Source organism: Hylaeus volcanicus, chromosome 4 (genome assembly GCF_026283585.1).
Source record: "Hylaeus volcanicus isolate JK05 chromosome 4, UHH_iyHylVolc1.0_haploid, whole genome shotgun sequence".
Taxonomy (NCBI): domain Eukaryota; kingdom Metazoa; phylum Arthropoda; class Insecta; order Hymenoptera; family Colletidae; genus Hylaeus; species Hylaeus volcanicus.
In genome coordinates this window covers 20284136-20311082 of record NC_071979.1, presented here as the reverse complement: position 1 = coordinate 20311082, position 26947 = coordinate 20284136, and the positions used below count along the sequence as shown (strand labels likewise).

At 43.3% G+C, this 26947-nt stretch overlaps 4 protein-coding genes across 4 annotated transcripts; 3 read left to right on the top strand and 1 right to left on the bottom strand.

Annotated features, from left to right (window-relative positions):
• Positions 1-5950: 5950 nt before the first annotated feature.
• LOC128874939 (uncharacterized) lies at positions 5951-9457 on the top strand. Its single transcript, XM_054120129.1, has 3 exons — positions 5951-7388; positions 8096-8268; positions 9138-9457. Exons 1-3 carry the CDS (start codon positions 7135-7137, stop codon positions 9455-9457), a joined length of 747 nt encoding a protein of 248 aa, XP_053976104.1. The 5' UTR covers positions 5951-7134.
• A 2116-nt stretch (positions 9458-11573) lies between these two features.
• On the top strand, positions 11574-15551 carry LOC128874914 (uncharacterized). The gene is made up of 3 exons (XM_054120077.1): positions 11574-12262; positions 12722-13336; positions 14655-15551. Exons 2-3 carry the CDS (start codon positions 12856-12858, stop codon positions 15080-15082), a joined length of 909 nt encoding a protein of 302 aa, XP_053976052.1. The 5' UTR covers positions 11574-12262; positions 12722-12855; the 3' UTR covers positions 15083-15551.
• A 2947-nt stretch (positions 15552-18498) lies between these two features.
• Positions 18499-19663, top strand: LOC128875208 (uncharacterized). Its single transcript, XM_054120594.1, has 3 exons — positions 18499-18868; positions 19282-19341; positions 19413-19663. Exons 1-3 carry the CDS (start codon positions 18499-18501, stop codon positions 19661-19663), a joined length of 681 nt encoding a protein of 226 aa, XP_053976569.1.
• Positions 19664-20627: 964 nt separating this feature from the next.
• LOC128874823 (uncharacterized) lies at positions 20628-23688 on the bottom strand. Its single transcript, XM_054119916.1, has 3 exons — positions 23221-23688; positions 21112-21294; positions 20628-21005 (listed from the first exon to the last, which is right to left on the bottom strand). Exons 1-3 carry the CDS (start codon positions 23501-23503, stop codon positions 20854-20856), a joined length of 618 nt encoding a protein of 205 aa, XP_053975891.1. The 5' UTR covers positions 23504-23688; the 3' UTR covers positions 20628-20853.
• Positions 23689-26947: the final 3259 nt, after the last annotated feature.

Below are 26947 nucleotides of genomic sequence, written 5' to 3'. Positions count from 1 at the left end.
CTTTGGAAACGTGTTCTTTTTGGTATTGTTAGATTTGATTATGAATTCTTAGATTCTTACATCTTTTAAAAGAGACTTCAGAATTTTGTTTTTTAATATATTCAATACATTCTATGATATATATATATATATTGAATCCGTTCAATTGGTATTTTTTAAATCAAGTGCACATGCTTGTAATTAAACATAATTGAAAGTGTCCACTACTGAAGCCTCTTTTAAAAGACCCTTTAATTCGTACCCGTTCCACGTATCGCCTTCTCATATATTTTTCACTAAATTTCTGTACACATATACAAAGTCGTACACCATATTTTGGTTTGCTTTCTCGTGCAATTTCAATAAGAAAACATCAAGGAAACTAGGATTTTTTAAAAATTTACCCTAGCATAACTGTATTCTACATAACCACTAACGAAATTTGCTAGACTTACGATGTCCCCTCATAGAGGACGTAACATCCACGTGTAAGACTCGAGTCAACCATTTTCCAATCCTCAGATATAGAAGTCAAAGGATTTACTGGTAGCCTCAGGTCGTTAATATCGTCTTTCGTATCCGTCGTATCACATATACTTCTCCAAACTAAGAAAACGACCGAAGCCCACCGGAGTACCGTAATCGATTAGAGTGGCAGGGATCAACCACGATCCCTCCATCGAAAGTAACGCTCCCAGCGCGCAATTGGAAAAGTCGATATAGTTCGTCTGGTGGGTTGATCGCGGCGGATGCAGGCCAAGAGAGCGCGCTTCCGTGTTCTGCGCAGCGACATGGCCAGAGGAGACGAAAAGAGGCAGAGTTACCTACATACTGGAAACGCGCGAGCACCTTACGCACTGCGGGGACCCGGTGGGCCCGCGGTGCGCGCGTGTGCGCCTCTTACGAGGGCACACACGTCTGGCGACGTACCAGTAAGTAAACCAGGCCGAGCAGAGCCTCGTCCGGGCCAGCATCCGCGCCGAGCGTTTCCAAGGTGCGCCTAACACTCTCTACCGTCCCGGAGAAAAAGCGTCTTCCTTTTTCGCGTTCCCCACGGCCCCCCCCCCCTTCGTCGATCGATCTCCCTACCGCCGTCTCGCTGGGAGGTTCATCGATCCTCGGGTCAGGTGGTCCCGTTCCGAAGATGCCCGTCGTTCTCGGGCCCTTCTAGGCTTCCGAAAGTCGTCTCCCCCTCGAATCCTCGAATCCTTCACCTCCTTTTTCTTTTCGCTGGGACCTCGCGCCGCGCGTGCTTCCTACGCGACACTCTTTCTCAGCGGAAGGAACGCCGCCTCGGGTTGGTGGGAACAAAAATTTGGTTGGACGTGATTCTTCGTCGGGGTCACTTGGAATGCTTTTTTGGGCGATTTTGTGAGAGAGAAGTTAGCAACTAGCTACTTCAGCGCGTATTTTTGTTATCGCAGAATGAAACGTCGGGTATTTTTGGTTAGATGTTTCGAATATTAGGGGTTCAAGTTTGTGTCCATATAATATTAAGAATCTTAGTTGCTCAAGTTGTGTAGGTTTGGAGAAAATGGCGTCCTGGTCCCTGGCAGTAAGACTTCGAACGTTTCGTTCATTAAATATTTTAGTAACACCACGTGTTGGTCACGTTCATGGCATTTCTAGTCAAAGTCTAATCTATCGTGCATATATCGATATTCGTTCATACTGCGTGGAGACTACCAAATTCTGTTATTCGAAATTGATTGAAAGCGGGTCAGAGGCGGTCGCATGTGGGACAAGCTTAGTGGTAATTATCGCCCCGATGAAAATACGCTCCCGTCGACGTACCCCGCTTTCTTTTCGTAGTTCTGTGGGAAATTGACACGCGCCGAGCCAGTGTCATTATTATTATTAAACGTCTCCATTACGTGCACGTGGAAATATTACGGGGACCGAAATGTAATCAAAATGTCTTCAACGTGGAAAAGCTTTTTAATGAAAAATCGAAGGACTTTTTTAAAAAGGGAATCGAACAACTGTCTTTACGCTGGGAAGAAGTGTTAGAAAATTATGGAAATTATTTTGTTGATTAGTATTTAAGATTTCTTTAATAAATTAATATTCATAACATTTTTATCACTTTTTGCTCCTCCTAATATATTCGGAGTGTAGTCTAATACGTGGATCTCACTTCAGTTGTCCGTTAAGCACACGAAAACTATGAGAGCAGATCCTATTTGGTCTTGTTCCCAAGTTGCAGCCATTTTGGTACCCTAGCAATGCTTAATGACAAACCTAGCTGGTGATAAATTGAATTAAATTCATTTTAATTTTAAGTAAAGTATGCTCCAGAGTTTTGAGAGGTGTAGTGTATCTTTTCCTCGTGTTCTTCTATTTTACTGGACTCCTTTTTTGTTAATGGCATGGATTGTTGCTTCAGTCATGGTTGCGTGAACTCGAGGATTAATTGCACACGCCACGGGCTACTCGCGTGAATAAGAGGGAAACGTTGAAGAATAAAACGATGTGGAAAGAAAAAAATGAACGGAGTATCATTCATTCATGCCGTGGACGTATATGGAAAGTTGCGTGGTCTGTCTCTCTCTTTGTTGAGGCGCAGCGTGTTCGTTTATTAATCTCCTTAAGTCTACGTACTTTAATGTACGCGAACTTTTACAGTACTTTTTAATACAAAATAGTAATTTTGAATAAATTTCACAAAACGCTAAGGAATGTATGATATTGTTACATTAAATAAATAAAACAATTTATACGATAATATTATATTAATTAAATTAGATAGTAGAAAACTTCCATTTATGATTTGAAGTAGGTTAGGCTATATTTAGACCAATTTAAAATAACGTTCGTTTATGATCCTAAATGACCAATCACCGACTACCGCGAATCTTTGCACCTGTTCGCAGGTAAATCTCGGAAGACCTACTTCCGACCAGTTCCTTTCCCAAAGTTACACGAAATTCCACGACGGGGATCAACGAGCAGGAATGAATTTCGTCGAGTGAAAATTTCGTCAGCCATGTACAGGTTCGAGGAACGTTTCAGCGGTGGCCAGATATAGCTGTGAATGGAATTCGATGACTAATAAGCAAGAGATCGAGCGAAACGATCGTAAATTAGCATTACAGAATTTCCTTTGATGAATGAATATTAAAAAATAAAATTAAAGAGATTCGTGTATACCATGCAATATAATTTCTATTTTAATTTGTATTATGGGTACCAAATTTTCATCTAGGTATCGAGAAAATGTTCGAACAGACTCGTCGATGAATCGCGCGAGAAATCATCGAACGAGAAGAAACGGGACGGAGGGAACAAGAGAGAAGACTGAGGGGCTCCACCAGGGTTCTGCTTCGTGGGGGCCTTGACCTGACCTCGATCCTCTGACGAGTTCACTCTCGCCGGCGTCGTCGAGAGGAAAGTGTTCCATTACCAGCAGCTCGTACCTTCCTCGCTGCGGGATTAGCGTTTTGGTCCACCAGAATAGCTCCTCGTGATCCCGTCGCAGTGTCACGTGTTGCACACGTGCTCGTGACACGGTTCGACGATCGGTTCGTCGATCTACCAGGAATCTACCTCGTTGACAGCAGCAGAAAGCAATTTGTTTTCGATTAAATAGAAAAATTCAATAAACCCACTTTTAACACATTTCTACCTAAAGTCACTCAAAATGAAAATATAAATGAACAAGACCTACATTCTTCTTTTATTACGTATGAAATACTTGTAGTCTTTGCAAGACTAAATATAATCTTTCCAATTCAAGATTTTACTTTTTGCAGTACTTGAAAAATTATCCACAATGATTTAGAAAAGTGGTTGCAACAGGTTTCAAGAGAGCCACGAGAGGATTTGTATTTTTCAAAAAATTAATATCAAGAAAGCGTAGTGTAAGAAGAGAACAAGGAATCGGTCGAATAAAATTCTATCCTAAAGTGCCAGGAATCAAAATTGACATTCGTCGGTTGCCACCAATGGAGATAAAGTGAAAGTCCTCAGTGGGATGTAACGTCTGCGATTCTCTTCGCGTCTTTTTTTTTTTCGTTTCGCGTCCGCCAGGAGCTTGCAGACACTTTCGTTTTATCGCGTAGGTGATTTTATAGAACTCGTTTGCGGTGATTTTCTTTTGGTCTGCGAAGTGTTCTTGCACGGTAGATACATTGTAACTCTTGTTCAGCTTGTTGGGGAGCAGTCAGCCATGAAGATTCGTCCAATTAAGCCATTAAACTACCTGGCTGTGCTTCAAGTGTATACAATTACGAGAATATTAATCCTATTGCACGTAATGCGATCCAGTAAGTGTGCAATAAAAGTAATTGGAACAAAGTTGACCGAGGAAATTATACGTGATTAATATAGACGCTGGTTCGATGATTTCAACGCGCGACAAGCTCGTATCCTACTCGAGCGTTAAAGTCACCGATGAATAATTCAATTTTTTACAATACTCTCTTTATTCAACTATAGCTTATGTTTTTTTGACAAATTTTCTACTATATTACAAACGTGTCGCATTATGTCACGAGATTGTTTAATCGTTATTTTTCCTCTTGAAAAGTGTTTAAGAATATAATTATCGGTGTTGCAAAAATTTATACGCACGCTACGTAAATAAAACTGTACAGGGCTCACTGATTTTTCGAGGATTACCTAGGATCTGAAGATGACAAATATTACCAATTTGTCGGGATTAATGTATGCCTGAGCTCGTCGTGGTTTAACGGTTTTTCATGGAATGTCACTGCGGACGAGTTGGGTCCGCGCCAGACCTCTTCGCGGCGGACCGAGCCGCGCCTCGGCGTGACCCCGAAGAAGTCTTCGCCTAGAAAAATACGGAGAAAGAAAAAAGAAACAGATGAGAGGGCAGGACTACCGCCGCAGAGTCGTTTCCGATCGTCGTGGGGAAGGAATGGTCGCGCGACTTTCTCCGCGGTCGAAGATGGTAACACGAAGTTACCTTGAATTCCACGATCTTTCGTTGTCGTTCCCCTTTACGTCTCAATTTGGCTCCAACTTCCTGAGTTACGATAGACCTCCGCTGATGTCCAAATTCCAACAAATTTTCTTTATTTAGCATCCCTAGGTCCAGGAATGTGGTTATTGCACGATTGAGTTAACGATCTCCAATTTTTAATGAATCAATGGTGGATGAAAGCTTAGTGAAATGTATTAAATATGTAATTACAGACAAAGCGATGCATAAGTGGATATGTATTTACCTCGAGTACTACATTGAATCCTCACATGATTCGAATTAATAATTAAATCCTCCTCGTCATCGTTTCTGCACATTTTCCTTCTTATCACGAATCAAATCGCAACATTAATACAAGAAATACCTATATAAAGGTACACCGAAAAAGCACGTGTCTCAATTTCAAAGAAGAGTCAAGGAAGACGACCTCGACCCGCGCTGGAATTCGATTCGCATGAATGGGAGGCTGAAGAAATGTAAATGAGGTGGGACCCTGATCGAGAATGGCGCGAAGGTCTCGAACATGGGGTTACAGTTACTGTGAAAAGTCCTCGAACCGTTTCGAAAGATCGTGCGACTGGATTCGTCTAGATGGCCCGCGGTGGAGGTGTATTCAAACGAACGACAGGAATTTCGAGTATGTGTGCCGCGAAAAGCGCGAAATCCTGTTTGATGGCGGCCGCGCGACAAGGAAAGTTGCGGAGGCGTGAGATTGAAGTCTCTTCTACATAATGCGAGGCATTATACGGCTTGTTGAAAGCGAAACCAGACATCCTTTCCTTTCCGCGGAATTCCGCGCTGATTTCCCGACGAAGTTTCCAGATGAAACGCGAGATCGATCGGGTGCCTTTCAATGCAAATTTGGAAGACGGGGAGGGGGCTTGAAAGGTTTTGCGTAACCATTTTGGACGTGGAAATTATGCTATACGCTTGGGATATTTGCAGGGCTGTTATTCAGTGTATTTAGTTTTGTGTTTGTTACTGTCGTGTATTTGGGGAAAAGAGGAAAAGAGGGGCATGGAAAGAAAAGTAGCACAATAAAATATTGACACTACGGTCAATCCTATAAGTACTCGTACCTTTTATGTCTATCGAAGACATTTGTCTAAATTAATTGATAGGTTTGATGTTTCCAAATTAATTCTTTATTATAAATATGTACATGTGTGAAGTCTATTTATGTACGTATTTATAATGAATCCCTCGTGTAATGGTTACTTCATCATTAACTTAGATTAGCGAGTTAGGTCTCCCGAGTTCTCACCTTTTCATTCATAAATTACCCAACTCGGCACAAATATGCAAACGTCTAATCACACATTTTCGCCAATTAGTATCATTTCTGTACTCGTATAAAGACTCGAAGACTGTTCGACGACTAAGAGCGCCGAGGAAACGCCGGTCTAATCTCCTCTAGCTGAGATCCACGCGAGGCCCACTCTTATCGGAAACGTGTGAATCAGGAATCCGTGTTCCAGCGATCCACGAAGGCTTCGATCCGTGACGACGGGTCTCCGTGGATCCCGAAGACGGCCGAATATATTTGGATTTCGAAGTTTTCAAGGGTTTTCTTTCCGTTAAAAAAAAAAAATATGTTTAAATATTCAATTTGAAAAATTGTATTTTGGCCACGAAATACCGCTCTCCAGACCACCGTGGCGACGGGAGCGCATCTTCTACCGATTTCCCACTCTCCCTCCCCCCTAGCGGTCGTTCCGAGACGATGTCCAGTCGTGAGCGTGGCCGCGCGCACGGAGAGGGCTCGTTCGGGACCACGGGCCCGCTCTCGGGCCCCAAAGGAGAGGAGAGAAACGGAGGACCAGCGACGCGAGCGTGCGAAGGCGCGTCAACGGGAGAGACGAGCGCGCGACAGAGAAACACGGTGACGACTCGGCCAGGTGGAGGAGAGCCAATAGCTCTCCACGGGTTGTAACCCAGCGGCTGGGAGGGGGCAGAGGGGGGCCCACGGGTCGGTGGGGGCCATCAAAATTTCAAAAACGTACGCGGGCTCCTTTCGCGACGAGGATAAAAGGCAGCAATCGTGATTCTTTCGGTCAGTGTCGATACGATCGCCGCAGTTGTTCGAGTTCACGGTGCGCAAGGCCGATTCCGTTCGAAGGGAGTCCGCGAGAAAGTCGAGAGAGTACATCACCATACCGTTGGCCCCCCCCCCCCCCCCCACACTTTTCGTTGGTGTAACAGAAACGAAGATGTTCAAGTACGTGGTATTAGCTGCGCTCCTCGCCGGGTCCGTTCTCGCCGCCCCCGCGTCCCAGGATCCGTCCGTCCAGCCCTCGATCCTCGAGGAGGCACTGGACGTCTACGCGTCGTGCTCCAGCGAGGAGAGTCTCGCGGTGTGCTTGAAACTGAAGGCCCTCCGCTTCGTGGACAGGGCGGCACGGTCGGCGGACATCGACGTCGTCGACGGGTTCAAGATCGTGCAGACTGACGAGGCTAAGAGCAGGTAAGGGGACAGTGATTCCATAAGGATTTACTAGTGAAATTGCCCTTTGAGAGACGTGGCTACTGCGAGGGGTGTTGGGGTTGGGTGACAAAGATTGACTTTGGATGGGATTCGAATTCAGTGAGCAGATTCATTTGGAAAAGGTTCAGTTGCTGTAAGCACACATTCGGTGTATCGCAGTTGATCGCGAGGAAAGATGAGACTTTAGGTTAAAGATTTTTTAGAGTTAGAGGAATTGCCTTTTCAGTTGGGATTTAGTGATCAGAATTCCTCGATAAAGGAGATAAGATCTCAGGGGTATCAGAGTCACGTACAATGTAAGCAGTAGCCGGGGTCCTTTGGGATTTCATCTTCCCATCCATAAGGTATCGCGAGAGTTCGCGAACTCATTGTGCTGGAAAGATTGCCTCGTGTTGATGAGAAGACAATCTCTTACCTGAACACCTTCCAGAGTCAATCTCCACAGCCCTGAGGTACTCTTATTTATATCCTCTAGGGCTTCATCTCATCATTTACCAGTTGCATCACGAATACTCATCCTATCGATCAATCCTCCTAGCCTAGGGGTACCAGAACTATATAAAACTCGAGCAGTGGTCTGGACCCCTCGAGTTCCGACTCGTTATGTCACGATAGTGCATGAACTTAGCGCAGTCGACTGATCTAATTGCAAATGTTGTGATTCACGCGTGGATTTGACTTTTCAGTCGAGCTGACAACGCCAGGTCGTTAAACGACATCGAAAGTAGCCTGCCAACCGAGGTCGAGGCCAAGGAGGCTGCCATCAACGATGCCCTCCTCGACAGGACCGCCAAGTTCCTTTCTACCCATACCGTGGAGTTGAGTCTCCCCGAAGAAGTCTCGCGATCGTTCGAAGAAGGTACCATTATTAACAAGAAACTTCAACAATTCATTTTAAGAGCGAAATATTAATTCAAACAAATCCGGGAGAGAATACGTAAACTTTGAGAATACAAAAATAAGTAATATGACAAATGTTAGGTTCAATTGTCTCAAGACAAAATTTTAGTCCTGCAGACCTTTCCGTGTGAATCAGTCTAGCAATCAACGCGTTAATCATATTAAGATTATATTAACAGTATCGACACATTCACTTTCCCCTGAGTCACGCGTGGGTCCAGGACGATTCTTCCTTACGAGTCCATGATCCATACGGATGAATCAGGATATAAAAAGCCTATAAATATCCAAGACGTGTGACGCTCGTTCCTACTTACGAGGGCAGCGAACTCGACGACGTAGTCGTAACACGCCACTAATTAGTCGTAATCGTTCCCCGGTTGTAATTCTTCCTCAAGTGAAGGATTTTCAGAGATCCCAAGCCCAACGTAATTTGCATTAATGGTGCAAGGTAGAAGGCCATTAAAGATTAAAGAGTTTTCACTGAAACAACGACTCTTACGTAACTAAAAGTGCTCCGAATGGTGTCTGTTTACAACACTGCAATCATCTAACTGTTGAAGCCTGGGCACTTATCACTTTCATTCTATTACATCGCAGTGTTGCGTCGATGTAGATACCATTTAGGGCATTGTTTGCGACGTAAGAGCTACCGTTTCGCTGCTTTGTCCTACGTCTGAGTGACCTTGAAGTCTCCGAAAGTCCTTCACCTATAAATAAGCGATTACCAGTATATCATAGTCCAACTTTAGAGAACAAACTTTCCCCGTCCATCTAAAAATAGCAAGGTGATCGAAGCAACGTAACGATGTCATTGTCCCCTTTCAGCCCGTGGCAAAAAGAAGAAGATAGTGAAATCCCTGCTTCCGATCCTCCTGCTGCTGAAGCTGAAAGCCGCCGCCCTCATCCCCATCGCTCTCGGCGCCTTGGCCCTCCTAGCCCTGAAGGCTCTCGTAATCGGCAAGATCGCGCTGGTGATCAGCGCCATCATCGCCCTGCAGAAGCTCTTCGCCAACAAGCACCAGAGCTACGAGGTCGTCGCCCACCCTGTCCACTCTTACGGCCATGAAGAACACCACGATCACCACGGCTGGGCGAGGTCTGCCGGCTCTGACCTCGCGTACAACGCGTACAAGCCGTCCGAATAATCGGACGTTTCACCGAAACATCACCAATTCTCTACCTTCAGTCGCCAAAGTGATCAGAGCCGCTGGCGATCACCCTGAGGGCCGCTCGGCTCGATCCCTCGAGGACCTGCGCGCGTCGAGTGCGCGGTCATGTCTTGCCCTCTAGACCATCGACTGGACTTCCCGCGACTTGGACCTAGGACTTGCCAATCGTGCAGCTCGATAAGTTGGACGAGATCCACGAGGTAGGAGGATGTCACGCAGAAGGCAACGTCAGCAATTGGGATCGACGCCTCACGATCGAGCTAATCCGATAATTGTGAGTGATTGGTGCGTGAGTAGTCGCTGCCCAACTCTGAGATAGCCTAGCTAGGTGTCACCCAATCCAGGTCGGCAGAAAGGAAACTATGGAAGGATGGCGAAGTGATCGCTGTTCAGCTCTACTGTAGTCTATTTAACCTAACTCTGCTACTGTATGCCTATCCCGTGTATTCGGACGAGGACCCAACTTGTTGAGCTTTACGTGACCCAAGTGACACGACGAACTGTGACTTAACCGACTATTGGACGGACACGTTTCATCTTGGACTAGTACTGTGTACTGTGGACGATTCGACGCGATCGATTGCGATTGCCGCGGTGATCGAGACAGCACATTGAGACGTTGAACACAGACTCTATTTAACAGACTCTTAACAGTGAATGGTGGAAGTCGCGCACCCTCGACCACTCAGTGCGGCATTCCCTCAGGCGTGGACGCCTACGTCCAGAGATCCCGGGTTGGACGCGCTGGGACTCGTAGTCAGTACCTGCACAGGTCCACCAGATTTATCCAATGATTATTTATATAACGCCCCCCCAAATGGGGTTGCCATGTAACTTATCGCATTATTTATAAATAAATCCTAATTTTATACGTAACGACCCGCCATGTCATCCTCTCACTAGTGTACTTTAGATAAGGCTGTGCGATCGGCACGATTCTTTGGGGCCCTAAGCAGAGAATATCGATTGCTACGGACTTGACCAGTTACGAGAAGGAGCTTTACGTTTTTAACAGGTTGTATGCCAGGCCTAGGAAGGAAGAGATTACTATTCCTCGCGCGTAGCATAGATCAGCTTTGAATTCGGGGATATCAAAGCTTGGCTAGTAGGAGCAAGATCTGATCAAAATTCAAATGACGCAGAATAAATTTGAAAGAATTATTTCGGGATAAGCGAGAGATCATTTTGGATAAGAGGTTTACAACCTTTCGTGACTCTGTAGCAGTTATTCTCAACGTTTTGTAGTTTCTACCCCTTTCTGAATATTTCTTGTTTCTGTGATCCCTATCGTTCATAGTATTACATAATAAAGTATAAAAAAATATAATAATACACGAGTAACTTAATAATATTTTTCCTAGATTATACTCATAGAGAAAGTCTTATTCCGACTCAAATACGAACCATCACCATGTGAAGAAAGGTACAGTTATGATTGCTTCCGGAAATAGGAACTCCGTAATTGAGGGCCCTGTTAAATTAGGCGCTGTTCCGCGGAAATCAGGTCGAAACGAATTTTTTGTGGACCCACCTGTCCCCATTAAAAGAACATCTCTTAAATCCCCTTAATAGATAATTACGCTAACAAAGCCCCATAACTTTTCGAACGATCCAATTATTATTTTAGTATCCACTTATGTGCCCCATATGAAAAACGAATAATACTCATGAATTTCCTGAAGAAACCACGAACTAATTTAACCTACAATTTCTACCATACAATTATCCACTCCTGAGGAACACTCACAAATTTCTATATTAAAAAACATCAACATTGAAACAGTTACAGTCAGTCTCATAAATATTCGTACTCTCTATGTCTATTGAAGAAATTTGTTTAAATTAAATGGTAGTGTATGCTTGTAAAAATATGTCGATGTATAAATATGTCGATGTATATATAAATAATTACATGTACAAGCTTATTAATATACATACTTTAAAAAAAAATTCATTTGGTAATATCAAAACTATTATTTAATTTAGTAAACCTTCTTCAATAGACATAGAGGCTACGAATATATTATTTAAGGCATCGACTCTATATCCAAGAACCTATACCCTACGATTTCCACGCTGACTGTCTCGAAATAAACAACAAGAAATTATTCTTCCCTTCCGCACGACGAAGCAAGCACTCAAAAATGGCGGAGTGTAACACGTAGACAAACTGATGAATAGGAAAGTGACCCTGACCGAGCAAAGTAATCAGCGCGTACCTCAGCCATTGTGCGTGACTCCTGGAACCTGTTAATTGATCATAATCACGTTAACGCTAGCCAATGTTTGTCCAAGTTGGCTAACGTCCACGAGTCTGTTGACCGTCGCCGGAGACGTCTCTGCGTAGGCAAGCAACCCGACTCTTCCTCGTTCGTCTTCATTATCTTTCTTCTTTTTTTTTTTCGTCGAGACCCGTTCACGCTAGAAATTTCTCTTCGTTACAGAGACGTGGCCCGGACGTTTTGACGGCGAATCGCTCATGCCGGGTGCATCCGGTGTATCGAAGGGGCCCATGCAGATCGCACGAAATACAGGCGAGGTGGACTTTCGCTGGTTGTAGAATCCGTCGAGTGAAACCGATTGTTCCCTCGTGTGCGAACGCCTATATAGCGGGCTGATCCACGGTGCTGGATCAACAGTATTGTTTCGGATCCCGACCTCTGCTACTTCTTTTCCTTTATAGTTCTCGCGAGGGATATTTGTTGAGTGTAGATTTAGTGCTGGAGTGGATGATTTCAATCGTGGGTGTCGCGGAGTGCGAGAATGACGAAGGGTTGTTAGGTGAGGATTTGGGGTGCAGTTGGACGAGGTTGGTGACCTGGGAGTGCAAGGGAAATGGAAAATGTGGTGGTGGTTGAGGGTAGTGGTTCCAAGATATTTAGGTTGTTGGGGAATAGTAGTGGTTTAGGGTATCTTAATTTAAGAATGGACTCAAAAGCGTTAACTACCAGGGCACTTGGTGTTAATTCTAGTTAAATATTAGGAAATCAAGAAATAATATTTCAGTTCATGGGGGTAGTTTAAAGTATCTCAGTTTAATCAAAACAGCCACTTTTATCTTCTGTCGTCCTCAGCAACCTCACTTCATCATATCAATCAAAATACTTTATTCCAGTCCTCCAAAATTGAAAACAGATAGCCTCCCTCTACCCCATCCAAGAGAAATTGATCTTCCACGCTGATTACGACCGTTCTACTCGCACCCAAGCCTGAATCATTCAGTCTATTATCTTTTCCCAGAGCCGTGCGATCATTGTAATCGCGCATTTCCCTGAACTTTCATCGCGCAGTTCACACGAGACCCCATCGACTTTCTTGACGGTCTTCCTGAAGATTGTTTTCATCCTACGAGGTCGACGCCCTGCGCGATCGCCATGAAGCGAGGGCTTGGCAGCCTGTGCCTTCTGGTTCTCATATCCACAGGCGTCACGGTGATAATGGAGCCGACGGAGGAGCCGATCCTCACCAACGAGGACCCAGCCACCTTCAACGAAGCCTTTAGCTCTTGTCTGTCCAGAAAAGAGTTCGGCACTCTGGAGTGCGTGAATCGCGGCGCCTTAAGTACCCTTCAGTCCCTAAATCACAAGGACGATCTGGACTTTGGAGACGTTCACCTCGAGAGAGCCGACGGATACGGTAGGGAGCTCCTGGACTGGGACTACGACCCCAAGGACTTTGGGAATATCGTCACCGCAGCTACCAGGTTGATGGAACGCAGAAGCCTCAAGTGGAGTCTTGATAGTTTGTATCCGGGACTCCAGTTGCGTGCTGGACCCATGCTGAATGGAAACGGGGTGCTGGAGTTCGTGTTGAATGAAAGGGCAACGACCTTTGGCGATAGGCAGACTGGAACAGGTGAGTGTCAGGGCTGTTATGAAGGAGTGCTCTGCTAAGTGAACCTTAATTTGTTAGCGGAGACGTGGACAGGAGTTGTTCGTGTATTCTGGTAGTTGGGGTTGAATGTATCTAGTAGATCAATCAACCTCTATTCTTCACGAGTTCATTATTTAATTTATTCTGAATTCTTTTGAGCTCACTGTGCAGTTTAGAAGAAAAACACCTAAATCCTTTATAATGGATGCGAGGGTAGCAACAATTCTAGAGTGAATGAACGAAAAACTAGACGGACCGAGATTCCTCTTCAACTGGATACTTCATCTCACCGATTGTCCTAAACGACATCTTTGCTCTTCGTTAATTAAAGACTCCAATTTGATAGTCAACCCCTTTGTCATTCCTACTCTAGAATTTTTAAGTCTAAAAGAAACTGTATTAAATCGTTTAAGAATTATTCTGGGCCAAGCGGGAGATCATCTTGCATCAGAGGTTTTCAACCTTTTGTGACTTAGTAGCAGTGATTCTCAGCGTTTTGTAGTTTCTACCCCATTCTGAATATTTCTTATCTCCGTGGTCCCTGTCTTTATTAAATCATTAGCTAAATATTCAGAGCACAATGTCTTCGCGGTTCAGTGGTTAAGAATCTCTTCGGCGGATCATTGGTTGGCGTTAAAATCGCCTGGCCTTGGGAAGAGGAGTACTCCAAAGCCGCTCCACTCGTGAAATCGAGGCTAGCGGTCGAGAGGGGAACTGAGTCCGTGGCATCAGCTTGGAAACGAACCCATCGTTCGCCAGGGTTCGCATCTTCACTGAGGCGCCAGTTGCTTTATGGAACCACCTCCAGCAGGCAGCACGGTCAAGGCCATTCGCGATGAGCAATATGAGCATCCGAGACTAGCTGGCGGGGCTTTAGAATGCCTGAATAGCTACGAAGCTATGCTATTGAAGCTATGCTCTCTAAAGACTTGTCATGTAGATGAGGTTTGATCTAGTTCTCTGTTAGCAATTTGTATCAGTATTGTATTGTATTGACCCTATTTTTATTTCGAGGAAGTTAATATCTTCATACTCCGAGCTAAGCAATTTGAATTGGAAATGAGTGGAATGAACTGGATCATCTGCAAATGACTTCTTTTCATCGTTTCTTCTCAGGAAGACATATGATGAGACATCTGGCCTTAGTCGCGAGCCTCGTGTAGGATAGATCTACTTCTCAGTTGGCAATTTGTATCATTATTGCAAGCCATTGATAGCATTGTATAGTGACTCGATGGTTACTTAAAGAAAAGCATTGCTTTCGAAACCTAAACTCAATGACGTAACATTTTCTTTTCAGGAAGGCAAATGATGAGACACCTGCTGCTACCCTTCCTTCTAGGATTCAAGTTCAACCTGGCCTCCCTGATTCCACTTCTCTTTGGGTTCCTGCTGATAATCACGAAGAAAGCACTGCTGCTGACCAAGATAGCCCTCTTCGTGAGTGGTCTGCTAGGATGGAACTCGTTGTTCTCCAGTGCTGCAGCGCCCTATCCAGGAGCCGGATTCAACGGGTTCCCCGCGTACCTTCAGGAGGCACCAGGAGGAGGATTCCCTTATCACGATCATCAGAATTACCAACATCGACCCTACGGAGGCTACCGAATTACCGACCTGAACCCATACAGTCAGCACGTGATCAGAGAGGTGGTCGACGTTTACGATAATGCCGAAGAGATGAAGAATAAACGAAGCGGAAAGAATTTCGTTTGGGTCAAGGGCAGCTGAGATTTTAATGACTCTTGATGTATTCTCGAACTGTGATTGATCAATGCGATAACTCTCGTGAACTGTAGCTGTGTAGGATTTTATCACACTTTTCGTAGACATTGCTTCCGGCATTTTCTATAATTCATACTAAACTTAATAAATTCATTTTGGTCGGCGAAATAAAAAATATCTATGGAGATTACACTCTCAGGCACCCATTGGATTTCAGCGTAGCACCATTTGCATTTAAATGGCATGCCTTGAAGATGCCACTATAGCAACCAAGACATTAGCGTTTAGATGGATTCGTCAGTGATCGTCCACTGTCCAAAGGTGTATTGTAGGTTAACGATATGTAAAGTATTACTGTTTGTAGAAATTAGTAACGCATGTCTATTCGGTATTACATTTTTAAGTAATATAGAGAGACGTGTTTCTCTAGATATTAGTTGTAGTCTTCGGTAGTTAATGAAACGTTTCCGAATAAAGCTGAAATTCAAGGAAGTCGTTCGAGTCAGCGCGCAACCATATGTACTTTGACTTTCCCTCATCACTCGTTCCCATCTCCATTACACTAGCCTCCTTTCCTTTTGTGCCATGCTGCGGGACAGAGTATATGATCTAATTAATTTGTACGTTAAACGATGAACCTTGAAATTCTCGTAGAGAATTTTCAAGCGAATCGATAATTCTCATTTATCACTTTTACTCTTACCTTGAATTGTTTTACTCGCATTCCTGACCTAGATCGCAAGGCGTGTAATTTGGCGTAGATCCGAGGTAAATAAAATCACAACGATCTGATTTGAATTAAATAATAGAACTAGATTTCCACTAACTAGGTTATCGAACCAGGAAACTGCAAAGTTGCTGAAACTTGGGATGGCCTTAACGCTATTCAACCCCAATACAAAAGCATGTTACAAATGTTTCTCAGTTCCTGAAACAAAGGAGATAACTTCGTGAAGCGTTGACTTTCCCAACTTCGTGACAAGTTTGAACATGTTTAGAATGTTCAGATTCGAAAACCCCCCTTATCGATCAAGCCCTCTCTACAAGCAACTCACGTCGCCTCCTCACTGTCGTTTTCACGTTCCATGAGGCCAAGGATCCACGGATTCTGTCCGTTTTCACTCCGCGGATCCATTAGTCGCAGTCCATTATCGCGTCGTCCTCTCTTTCGGTCGCCTAACTGTTCCTCCGTCTCGGAAGAAGGTGGAACACCGGGCAACGTAAGAACGCGTCCGGGAAATGCTTTTGCTCGTAAATGGTAATGGGCAGCGGAGTCGCCACGCTCCCGTGAACCTCCGTACAACGCCACGTGCTTGTGAGTACTTATGTCAAGTGTAACAATCAAGGTGGAGCATATATTACGGCTGGGGAGACAGTCGACCGTAAAAGTTCCTTGTTTTCCGCCACCGTTTCACGGCCCCTGCGCAGGCACGAAACCGATTGCGCTCGACTCCGCAAGTTCCTGCACTTGTCCCCTCCCGACGCACGCTCGATCCACGCGTGACGTACGATTCGTTACAATGTAACGGTGCAAAATCTCCTTTTTCTTGCAATTTGCATGCGCGTTGAATTTTACGTGCAAATGGCGTGCCTGAGTTTATGACGCGAGGCTGAGAAGGGTGAGTTTCGGGGTGGAAGAGTTATTGGAAATTGTGTGGATTTAACTTTATTTTAAAATTGTCTAGCCCTCTAACGGAATGCAATAAAAGTTTGATGAAATATTAGAATTTCTTTGAATCACTTTAAATAATTCCAACCTTATAAAGTCGCAAATGGTAAAAATTTCTGAAACTTTAAACTTCTTGAAATTTCCATTGTTAACCTCGAACACACTTGTGTGGGTACGGTGTAACAATGTTGTTAAGACGCATTTTATTCCGGGCAAAGTAGGGTAATTGTGATCACTGTCTGTTCACAGGAACGATAAACGCAGAGAAGAGTGTGTCCTGGATTTTGTCGACGGAGTCCCGGCTGACCGCGAGAGGTGGACATATTTAATAAAAATTCGTGTGCGCGTAATTGCTCCGGTCATTTGTCGAATGTGGCGCGTCACGGTACATAATCCGTGTCAGATTAACAGTATCCTCGTGGAATTAATTAATTCACACCAGCGGCGATTTATTGCACAAGTCTACGCGAGTGGTGATGGCCCGCGATGGAGAACATTGACCACGCGCATGAAGATCGCTCTTAACTTATGCAGACGCCAACTTTCGCTGGCCAACAAAGTGTCTTTGACTTCCGTGGATGTCCATTCGTTGGTTTAAAAATATTACGATTGGAAATGCTGTCGATTCGGTAAGGCTCTTATCTTTTGTGCCCCTCAGTCATATAACATATGATTTCGTTTCTAAATTCTGACACAATCCTTTGTCCGATTTAATAAGGTCCATTTATATACATATTTTATCAAATCCAGATCGTTCGTAATTATCGTTTACGAATCTCCAATTACAAGAGAAATGTTTCAAATTCTGGTTTGAGGCGTGTCACAGTTCGTTGTTCGATTTAATGAGGCCCAATTTCGAGCCTATTCCATTGTCTTCGAACGATCCTCTAGATTCATTTACAGTTAATTATACGTCAAACGATTCGAATCCTGTTGCGAGGCATTCATAGCCCGTGATTGACTTAAGGTGGTCCAATTGTAAACTCGAAGTTCGATGCACGATCGAATAAGGCCCAATTTCAAACCTAGCTCAAGACACTCAAACCATCCACTACTTTCATTTCCATTGATTACACTACAAGTCATTAAAATTTTGATACGAGACCCACACAATAAGGCCTAAAACGGACCCAAATCATCCATAATCCTCATTTCCACTTCTTCAATCATTCCACGAATGATACAAACTCTCGTCCCAGACGTATCACACTTCTCTATCCGACGTAACCAGGGGCCAAATGCATAATTTCATTAACAGGCCGAAATCACTCGCTAGTGCAGACTTCTTCAGCTGCGTTACGAGTGATCCAAATTCCGTTTCGAGGCGGATCCCATTTTTCCCGTGGAAAAACCAGAAGAAGAAATTTCCTAAGCGCGGACTTCCGATCCTTCGTAGCGCTGGACTTCGATTCCCATTCGCTGGTCCGTTCCGCGGTGGTTTCGGCTTCACTTGGCAACCGGGTCAGAGGGATACTTACTTACGGGGCTGTACGGCTTTGTTTTGGTTCAGGAGTCCCTCCTCCCAAAGGAGGAGGCGTTAAACAGCGCGTGGATCAGGTGTGAGCCTCCGTAAGGACGATCACCACCGGACACTGGTAGGAGAACCTGTGATACCCTTATAAAAGAGCCAACTCGGAGCAGCTCGAATTAGTTCTCGGCATTTTTCAAGCGGTCAGCTAGCGGCCCGATAGATCTGTGCTGGCTACCGCGAGTCCACCTTGCGAACAGAGGATCCTACACTCCTCAGGTCACGATGACGGGGCCCAAGGCCGCGGGAATTATTTTCGTCCTTCATCTGACGCTGCTCCTCCACCTGGCGGTTAGCAAAAACGAGTACACGAAGCTGTTTGACCGATGCGCACGCGAGAAGAACGCCTTCGACTGCCTGAAGCAGAGGGCCTTGGAGATCCTGGACTCCGCCATCACGGACAATTCGGTGTACGTGCTGAACGACTACGTGACCATTACCAGGGACCCCTCATCTGGTGCCAGAGGCACCGATAGGTCGCTCAAGGACGAGAATGGAACGGAGTTAACCCTAGACCAGAAGCTGGACAACAAGTTTCACGAATACGTTGCGTCTAGGAGCATTCAACTCACCATCCCTGGGGACACTTTCGAAGGTACGGATTTTGGACTATTTTGTAGATCTCAACTTCCTCTGGTTAGCATTGGGACTCTCTCATAAGGGTGTTGAGGGAAATTGAGTTATCCTGGTGGGGTTGTGAGAGTACCTAGTAGAGAAACGAAGGTTTGTTATGTTAAGAGACGTTCTGGGCCACGGTGAAGGTCTTGTTGAAGAAGTATCTACTCCTTCATTCCTATACCTCAACATCGTCCATCTCAATATCCCATTTCTCTTAACTTAAAACGTAGACAATCTATGTTTATATAAATAATAAATTGTTCACCAGAGCGTAGATTCTGTAGCTCCCAATTTTAACATGCCAAACAACAAATAATATATCTCTGCGTGCCTATGGGACCTCGGCATCGATTTCATTTCCTAATCGTACCTCTGTCTATTTTCTCCCAGGTCGCAGGAAGAAGAACAAGGGTTACGGAGCGATAATGATGGGAGCCCTGGCAGTGGGAGGTGAGCGACCAGCGTTTCGTTAGTTTTTAGGATTCCATAGAAGGTATTCTAATGGAAAATGGATTTTGCAGCAATGATGGCGCAGCTGGCTTATGGCAAAATCGCCTTCATCGCGGGTACGGCGTTGCTGACTGCGAAGATAGCCTTGGTCCTGAGCGCTATCGTTGGTCTGAAGAAGCTGGTGTCCAGTCAAGGTGGTGGAGGTCACGAAGTGATCTATGCGACTGGCTCGGAGCACCATGGAAGCTATGGAGGCGGTGGAGGCGGCGGTGGATACGGCGGAGGCTGGCAAAGGGCTATGGATGGTGTTTCACCCACTTGAATCCAGTTACAAAAACTCTTAATTTATTTCGTGTTATTTTAGTTCTATTAAATGGCGGTTCTGAGTAATTATGGTACGATGACTCGTGAAATGTATGATATTTAACCCTTAAGTAGGCCAAGGGAGCAGACCCCCAATTGAAGCACGTGTTGATGTCTGATACTGATTGACTGGTTTTTAAATATTAAAACTCATTTTTGTTTTGGGACAAGCTTTATGTATTTATAATATTTGACTTTGGCGAATGAATGTTTACGATAGTAATAAAATTATGAAGTATCGATGAGAGGAATAAAAAGATGAAACTTTAAATTGTAATGATGTTTATTAATGTATCTAACATTTTTGGGTTCATTGGTTAAAACTTTATGGGTAGTATTTTATTCCTCTTCTTAATTCTACTTTATTATTATCGTCGAGATTTTTCTACTAAAAATGAATAAAACTTAATATATGTTATATTGTATGGAGCTTGGCCTGAGACTGAAATGAATTTCAATAACTATATTCGAATAATTAAATAGAATATTCGTAGGACAACCATAAGAAAGAACTGATATTTATTTATGACTAAATAAGGAGCAATAAATGAAAAGTTTGGCAGACTTGATTGTCCCTTTTTCAGGGTTAATGACCCCCAAACGCGTAAGAAGAATAGTCATGCTTCTGATTATATATACGTGTAAATTAAAATTTAAGTACGACCATAATTGCCATGGTCGTGATCGACGTTGACGAGACACTTGTTAAGTGGTATGTGACGAAAGGTATCAAGGCTTTATTTATTAACGAACTCGATTGTATTTAATATAGTTACCTGTGGTGAAATGTTAATTTATTTTGTGTGGGTGATACAACAAATTAACGATATTTGTACTTGTGACACGTGACCTTGTAGTGATTTGTATGTATATTGTGTAAAAGTGGCTGATCTTGACTGATAAATAAAGGTTGTTAAATAGAGTATCCCATTTATTCCATAGGTTTCATAATAATTTCACTATTGATTTTGATCAATTTCATTTTATATGATTATATCATTTCTATTATTTATTCAGTCTGCACAGTTTTACTATTTATTTAGTTTATTAACAATGTCATACTATTTCATACCATTGAAATAAATTTGAATTTTAAGAATACACTTTTAGATAATTTCTTATATCGTTTCAGTTACATGCAATCTTTTTTCATTTTATGTAAGTTCTTCGTCGTTTCCTGTGGCCAAAGTCATGTTCACCAAATCCACCATTATGATCGAGGTCCACGCTCGAGCTGTGCGTGTGTTCGTAGCTATAATGCGGATGTTTGACTATTTCGTATAAAATTTTCTCCTTGTGCTCTGGAAATAAAATTGGATATCGTAATAAGAACCCTTTTTAGTTTTATTATTACGTGCACAAAAATAATTTTGTAATAACACATTCTATCATTTTAGAATGATTCACCTAGTGATTTTTTCAGCAAGACCGCAGTGGCAATGGCGAGGGCGACTTTTCCAACGACCAGAGCTTTTCCAGCAACCGCAGCGACAGCATGAATGAGAATATAAAGCATCGTCAGCTTCCCTGCTCCGAGAAAGTAGACCAACAGCTTCCAGTTCCCTCTGTTCTTCTTCTTGCGCGAGGAGACTGAAGAAAACGAACGCAATCAATTAAATTAAAATATATAAATATATATTTATCTCTTGTAAATATATAGACGAGCCAAAAGGTGAATTTCTTTCATTACAATTATTTTTCATTTGCTGTAACAGGGTAAAATGAGGCAATTAAAACTGACCACCTGAATAATTTACTTATTCTTGACAATAAACGAAATTGTTTCAAATAAATCTTGCGTTTTCTTGCTTGTTTTCAAGATTGACATAATTGTCTATGTCATGTGACGGTATCAAGGACCTATGAAGATGAACTTATTTTTTTTAGAAATAGGTTCATGTTTACTTTCCATAAATTTCCAAGATATTCTGCTTTAAAGTTATTGGAATCATAGCAGTCTTTGTAGTGCTATGTCGTGTGTACGTCTCATCGCCTCGAATGTCAAGCATGAGCCACACAGTGCCTTAAAGCTCCTGTTGCAGTTGCGTATCTTAGAAAATATCCTCTTCAGTGAAGAACGTGTTCAACGACCTGAAAATTCAAGGTCAACGAAGGTCAAATAATAATCACCAGCTGAATATTTCGGAAACTAATGATTGTTACGAATATTTATATACTCACAGTCGAATACTCCATCAAATTCTGCCATGGAAAATTCATTCTCCCATTAAAAAAAAAAGATGTTAATCTTCATATCTCATTCACAACACCATCCACGAAAAATGTACCGACACCAAGGCCTATGTCCTTCGAAACCAAGCAAGATTTGTCGAAGGTATTTTTCTGCAGAAGCAAAAACAAATAAGTTTTTCGGATGGACTGTCTTGAATGCCTCACCCTGTATAAGGAGACAGTGATTGAAGAGATTTCTTGTCACGCGATGAGCACGTGGAAACAATCTTCTCCGGTTGGAAAAAGAGTTACGTGTTTGTCAGCGATCGTCTGCAAAGATTACGCTAAAAGGAAACCAGAAAGTGGAGTTAACTTATGGCATTAATCGAGTAATTAAATAATTAGCCAGCGCTGAGCAACAACGCAGAATCGTTCCCACGAAACGGTATCCCAGATTTTCCAGAAGCGTGTTCCTTGGGAAGAACTGTATCATTGTGATTCTAGGCAAACTCGTGGAAAACTCACTCGCATGAAATCTGACCTAAACAAAACTATTCTCCTTGAATATAAGGCAGCAAGGGTTACTTATTATTCGAGCACTGCTGATTATCATGGTCAGCAATTTTCTGAGACCGTTGGAAGAAAGTCTTCGAGATAGGATTAAAATTCGCATGGAGATTAAAATGGAAATGAATCAGTTATCAGTGAGTTGGATTCGAAATTTTGATAATTTTAAATATCGTTATTAGAACCCGGTATGTCTAAAACCAGGGATTTTAGATGTAATATTTGGAATGAATTTAGTCATTTTATTAGTAATAAAATATTATAAAATCAATTAATGGACTCAGTATATATGAGGTACATATATATTGCGATATGTTTGACACGTACCTTCCAATTCCCCTTAAAACATTATCATCGAGTCTCCAGGATTCGATGTTTAGGCACAGTTTTTATACACACATGTTTAAAACATTGATATTAGCAAAATATTGTTCATAAACAACAGCTTCAGACAATACTCATAAATAATGCCCCCTATGTCTATTGAAGAAATTTATATGAATTAAATGATGAATTTGATGATTTCAAATAACTGTTTCACTATAAACATGTATATAAATATACTTTACACTTTTATATACTTATAATGAAAAATTTATTTCGAAACATTGAACGTACAATTTAATTTAAACAAGTTTCTTCAACAGATTATTTATGGGATTGACCGTAAATATTATTCACAGACAAGGACTTCAAGATCACGCCTCAGTCCAGAGCCTCGTCACCAAAATCAACCCCAGTCCCCAAGAGCTCCAATTCACCCTCCAACGAACTCACCCTCTTCGACTCCCCCGTCTCCGTATCCCAGAGATCCTCCATCGAGCCCCCTGGACACTCTGAACACCGTCCTATTGCTCCCAGACTCAACTTCCTGTACCCTCGACGCGCAAGCTGTCGAATTCCCATCCTTCCCGCAATCGATCGTACTCGCCACTCCAAGATCGACATTCCGACGGACGGCAGACGCGCTGCAGAGTGCTATAATACCCCACAGAGGCAGAACAGCGAACATACGTCGAAGCATGTTCAACGCGGACTGGCCGCCCCAACGATCGCCCATTTTTATAAGTTCAGAAGCAATTAGCGGTTACGCCATACAGAGCGTGAATGCAACTGCTCCGCGGAATCGGTATCGCGGCGTGTTTGACCGATTCGAGACGCAGCTACGCGTTTAAAAACAATACGATAGCGAGTCAGTTGCGTCCAACCACGGTTGAATCATGGTCCACGGTCGCTGGTAATTGCGTTCCGCGTGCAGTGTGAAAACCCAGACCTCTGCTGCAACTGAAATCAAAAGGAATTGGGCTAATTGAGAGGGACTAGGAAGCTGCGCACCAGGTCGTTGGAAGGGAGTAACGGTGGAAGGAGTTAACGATCGTTCCGTGTCAAGTCGGTGGTTTTTGCGCTGAATTACGGAGACCCCAGTGAAATTGAAATACGACGGAACGTGGTTCATCCCGAGACGAATCGTTCATTCAATGGACGCGAGCAGAGAGATTTTTGCGACGTTGGAGTATGTTGTGGTCCATGGAAATTTGGAGGGAGTTTAAGTCATCGTTTTGAAAATTTCAAATTTATTTCGGAGCTTCAGCATACTGAATTCTGGAATTTTCGTTAATGAATTATTCCAGATCGAAAGGGCTCCAATCGATCACTTTTTTCGGCTAATTTTGTTGATATTGAAATATAACAGAGTTAATATGAGATTAGAGGGGGTTTAAGTCATCACTTTTCAGATTTCAGAATAGTTTCAAAAATACAAGTTCTCGAAGTATACGATTTTTGTTTGCGTTCGAGAAAATAAGTCGCATACGTGAATGTTTAGATAAAAACTCGTGACAGCCGTCAGTGTCGACGAATGAAAAGTGTTGACAGAGACTGAAGCCTCTGCTTATTATATGAAACACTGTCGCCGAACCGAGATGCCTAGCTCCTTCCCAAGTAGAAATTAACTCCAACTCCCCCGCTTTTCATACGCTTGGGAAGTAGAGAACAAGGTCTAAAAGGCTAACTCTTTTTCCTCGACGGCTTTGTGTGCCACTGGGCCGATCGAGCATCCTCGATTCACTGCTTAGAAGTATGCAGGATTGTAGCCTCCGAAGATCTGGGACCACACGCAAGGTGAAGCTGCGAAAAGAAGACAATTACTACGCTTCTGTAACCTGATAATTAGAGTCCTCGGCCATTGAAGGTATACAGTTAGATGCGAATTGAAATCCAATTCGAAATCAGTTCAAGTCTACAGTAAAATTTGAATTCAATTCAATCTCGACCATAATTCATTTCGAACCCAATTTTAATTACATTGAAATTCCATTAAAAATCAAGTAGACCTCACAAAGTTTGACTTTGGTGCACCATATACTTGTCTGTACAACTAAAAAAGAAATAAAATAAGAAAGCCTTATTAAACAGAATCGAGGCCTGTTACAAACTGTAAGGTCTTCCTCCTGGTTAACAGTGACCAATCAATATTAAATCGACGTCACAGGGAGCACCAATGTTCATCTGTTTAGTATCCAACGTCGTGCTGGGAAAATCCCTGGAGCGAAATCGACCAGTAGCCAGGTGAGACGACAAGCATATAAATTCGTGGCCTCAGAGCCGTGGTAATGAGCTAGGTCAGAAGCTAACGCGGGGACACGGCCACCTGTTGCGGATCGGTGACCTGAATCTAATAACATAGAGAAACGAGAAACGGCTCCTTATCGATAAAGCATCTCCCGGGGAGAATCGCGCGCTTTCTGGCTGCTTAACCCATTGCCTCACTTCTATCGCTCTGGAAAACGTCGCCTGTGATTATTCACGCGGTGTCAAATTACGTAAGTGGAAACACTTTTCCGCGGGCTCGTTAACCTGCGTGGCACGCGCGCTGTGTAAACTCGTTAAGTGGCGATACGAACCAGCTGAAGACCGAAAGTGTCACTTTGGACGAGTTGATAAACGAAAGGCGACGGAAGGATTGCTAGAAAATCCTCACGTTCCATTCGAGTACAATTCAAACTCGATTCAAAAACTCAAGCTTGATTTAAGTTCGAATCAGGTTACATTTATCAATGACCTGTAATTTGATCAATTCATGAATTTTTTTGTTTATATCGAATTAATTCCCTTAGACCACAAGAGTCGTCATGCCTATTCTCGATCTAAATCTAAAATATTAATAACAAAACAACGTTCTACACTTATTACGTCTCAAACCCCCTTTAAGCATACGTCCAAGCAACCAAAAATTACTTATGAATTTTCATAATCTAAAATTTCTTTCGAAATCGAAGTGAGCGCATACCTTCACGCGTACCAGCATCGCGTCGAGAGTGTTCCGAACCATTCACCTCGTATCACGCGCTAGCGCGCTCGAACGATTCGGTTTTGCGACGCAATAAACGAGTATTGTTCACCGCGGAATCTGTTTCTCGCGGCGCTCGTGCGAATTCGTTTCGCGTGCCGCGAATGTGGCACGCGCGTTAACACTGTTCGGCTCCATTCGTGGCGGGCCTTTGCTATGGGATAACGCGAAGTAGGTAAGCCAGCGTGGAGGATGCATCGTTGTCGCATTAGAGATGCGTTAACCTCGATCGAACATGTGCCAGCGTTACGCGTGAGATCGGCACAGTGACACATTCTATCCGATGGCTCCATTTCGAGAAATAACAGGTAGCTTTCTTGCCTTTTGGAAACCGAGGGAAAATTGTAACCTGGTTCATTCGTCACCCATGATGCACTTTTTCTGAAGAGAATCTCCATCCACTGTCTCTCCTATCGATTGTCAACTGGACAGTTTATTGGTATGATTGGTAGGTTTGAAGGCATCGAGTTTGTTTATGAATCACCAGTCCGTTCATTAAGATGTTAAACAATTTTCAGGGCCGATATTGAAAGGAATTTTCCCAATGTCACAAGAAAATTTTATTGTGAATACTTATTTAATTTGAATTCAAGTTCAACTCCAGCTCAATTCAAGTTCAATCCAAGTTCAATTCAAATTCTATTCAACTTGAGTTCTCAGAAGGCGTGCTTCATCTAAATAGCTCAATCAACTTGAGTCCAGTGTACTCAGTAATCCAGTTAACAGGATGGCGTTTGTTTTCATCAGGACACGCCCAGGAGCTTCGGAAAAAGGAGAAGTTTGCGAGTGAAGGTGAGGCTCTTCGGCGTGGTGCAACGAGCAAAAAGGGTACAGTCGATGCTGTTCGCTTTTAACAAGGCGTAATCCTCCTCTCTCCGTTACGTGTTTCATTGCGAACGACTACATCTCGAAATCACTCGAGCAGTTAACGAGAATTCGGAACCATGACTCCGCGATCTCCTCGATCGTCGTCGGCTGCAGCGGAATTTCAATCATCGGTCACGGTGCACCGCGTTTCCTGTCTCAAAAACACGACAAACCGAAGAAGTTGATTTCGCCGTGCTCGTCGCTTGGAGGATCGAATCAATCTCGATGTACGGTTTGCGGACGAGAACAATCGATTTTCAGCACAGATATCAAAGCAACCGGATCGAT

Excerpts from the sequence above, each read along its gene's own strand:
- LOC128874823 (XM_054119916.1), bottom strand. The coding sequence starts at position 23,503 with ATGGGCGATCGTTGGGGCGGCCAGTCCGCGTTGAACATGCTTCGACGT. Across the intron at positions 21,295-23,220 it reads AGACGGGGGAGTCGAAGAGG|TCTCCTCGCGCAAGAAGAAG; the intron begins GTGAGTTCGTTG and ends CGTTTTCTTCAG. Across the intron at positions 21,006-21,111 it reads CTTGCTGAAAAAATCACTAG|AGCACAAGGAGAAAATTTTA; the intron begins GTGAATCATTCT and ends TTTTATTTCCAG.
- LOC128875208 (XM_054120594.1), top strand. The coding sequence starts at position 18,499 with ATGACGGGGCCCAAGGCCGCGGGAATTATTTTCGTCCTTCATCTGACG. Across the intron at positions 18,869-19,281 it reads CCCTGGGGACACTTTCGAAG|GTCGCAGGAAGAAGAACAAG; the intron begins GTACGGATTTTG and ends ATTTTCTCCCAG. Across the intron at positions 19,342-19,412 it reads GGGAGCCCTGGCAGTGGGAG|CAATGATGGCGCAGCTGGCT; the intron begins GTGAGCGACCAG and ends TGGATTTTGCAG.
- LOC128874939 (XM_054120129.1), top strand. The coding sequence starts at position 7,135 with ATGTTCAAGTACGTGGTATTAGCTGCGCTCCTCGCCGGGTCCGTTCTC. Across the intron at positions 7,389-8,095 it reads ACTGACGAGGCTAAGAGCAG|TCGAGCTGACAACGCCAGGT; the intron begins GTAAGGGGACAG and ends TTGACTTTTCAG. Across the intron at positions 8,269-9,137 it reads CTCGCGATCGTTCGAAGAAG|CCCGTGGCAAAAAGAAGAAG; the intron begins GTACCATTATTA and ends GTCCCCTTTCAG.
- LOC128874914 (XM_054120077.1), top strand. The coding sequence starts at position 12,856 with ATGAAGCGAGGGCTTGGCAGCCTGTGCCTTCTGGTTCTCATATCCACA. Across the intron at positions 13,337-14,654 it reads CGATAGGCAGACTGGAACAG|GAAGGCAAATGATGAGACAC; the intron begins GTGAGTGTCAGG and ends TTTTCTTTTCAG.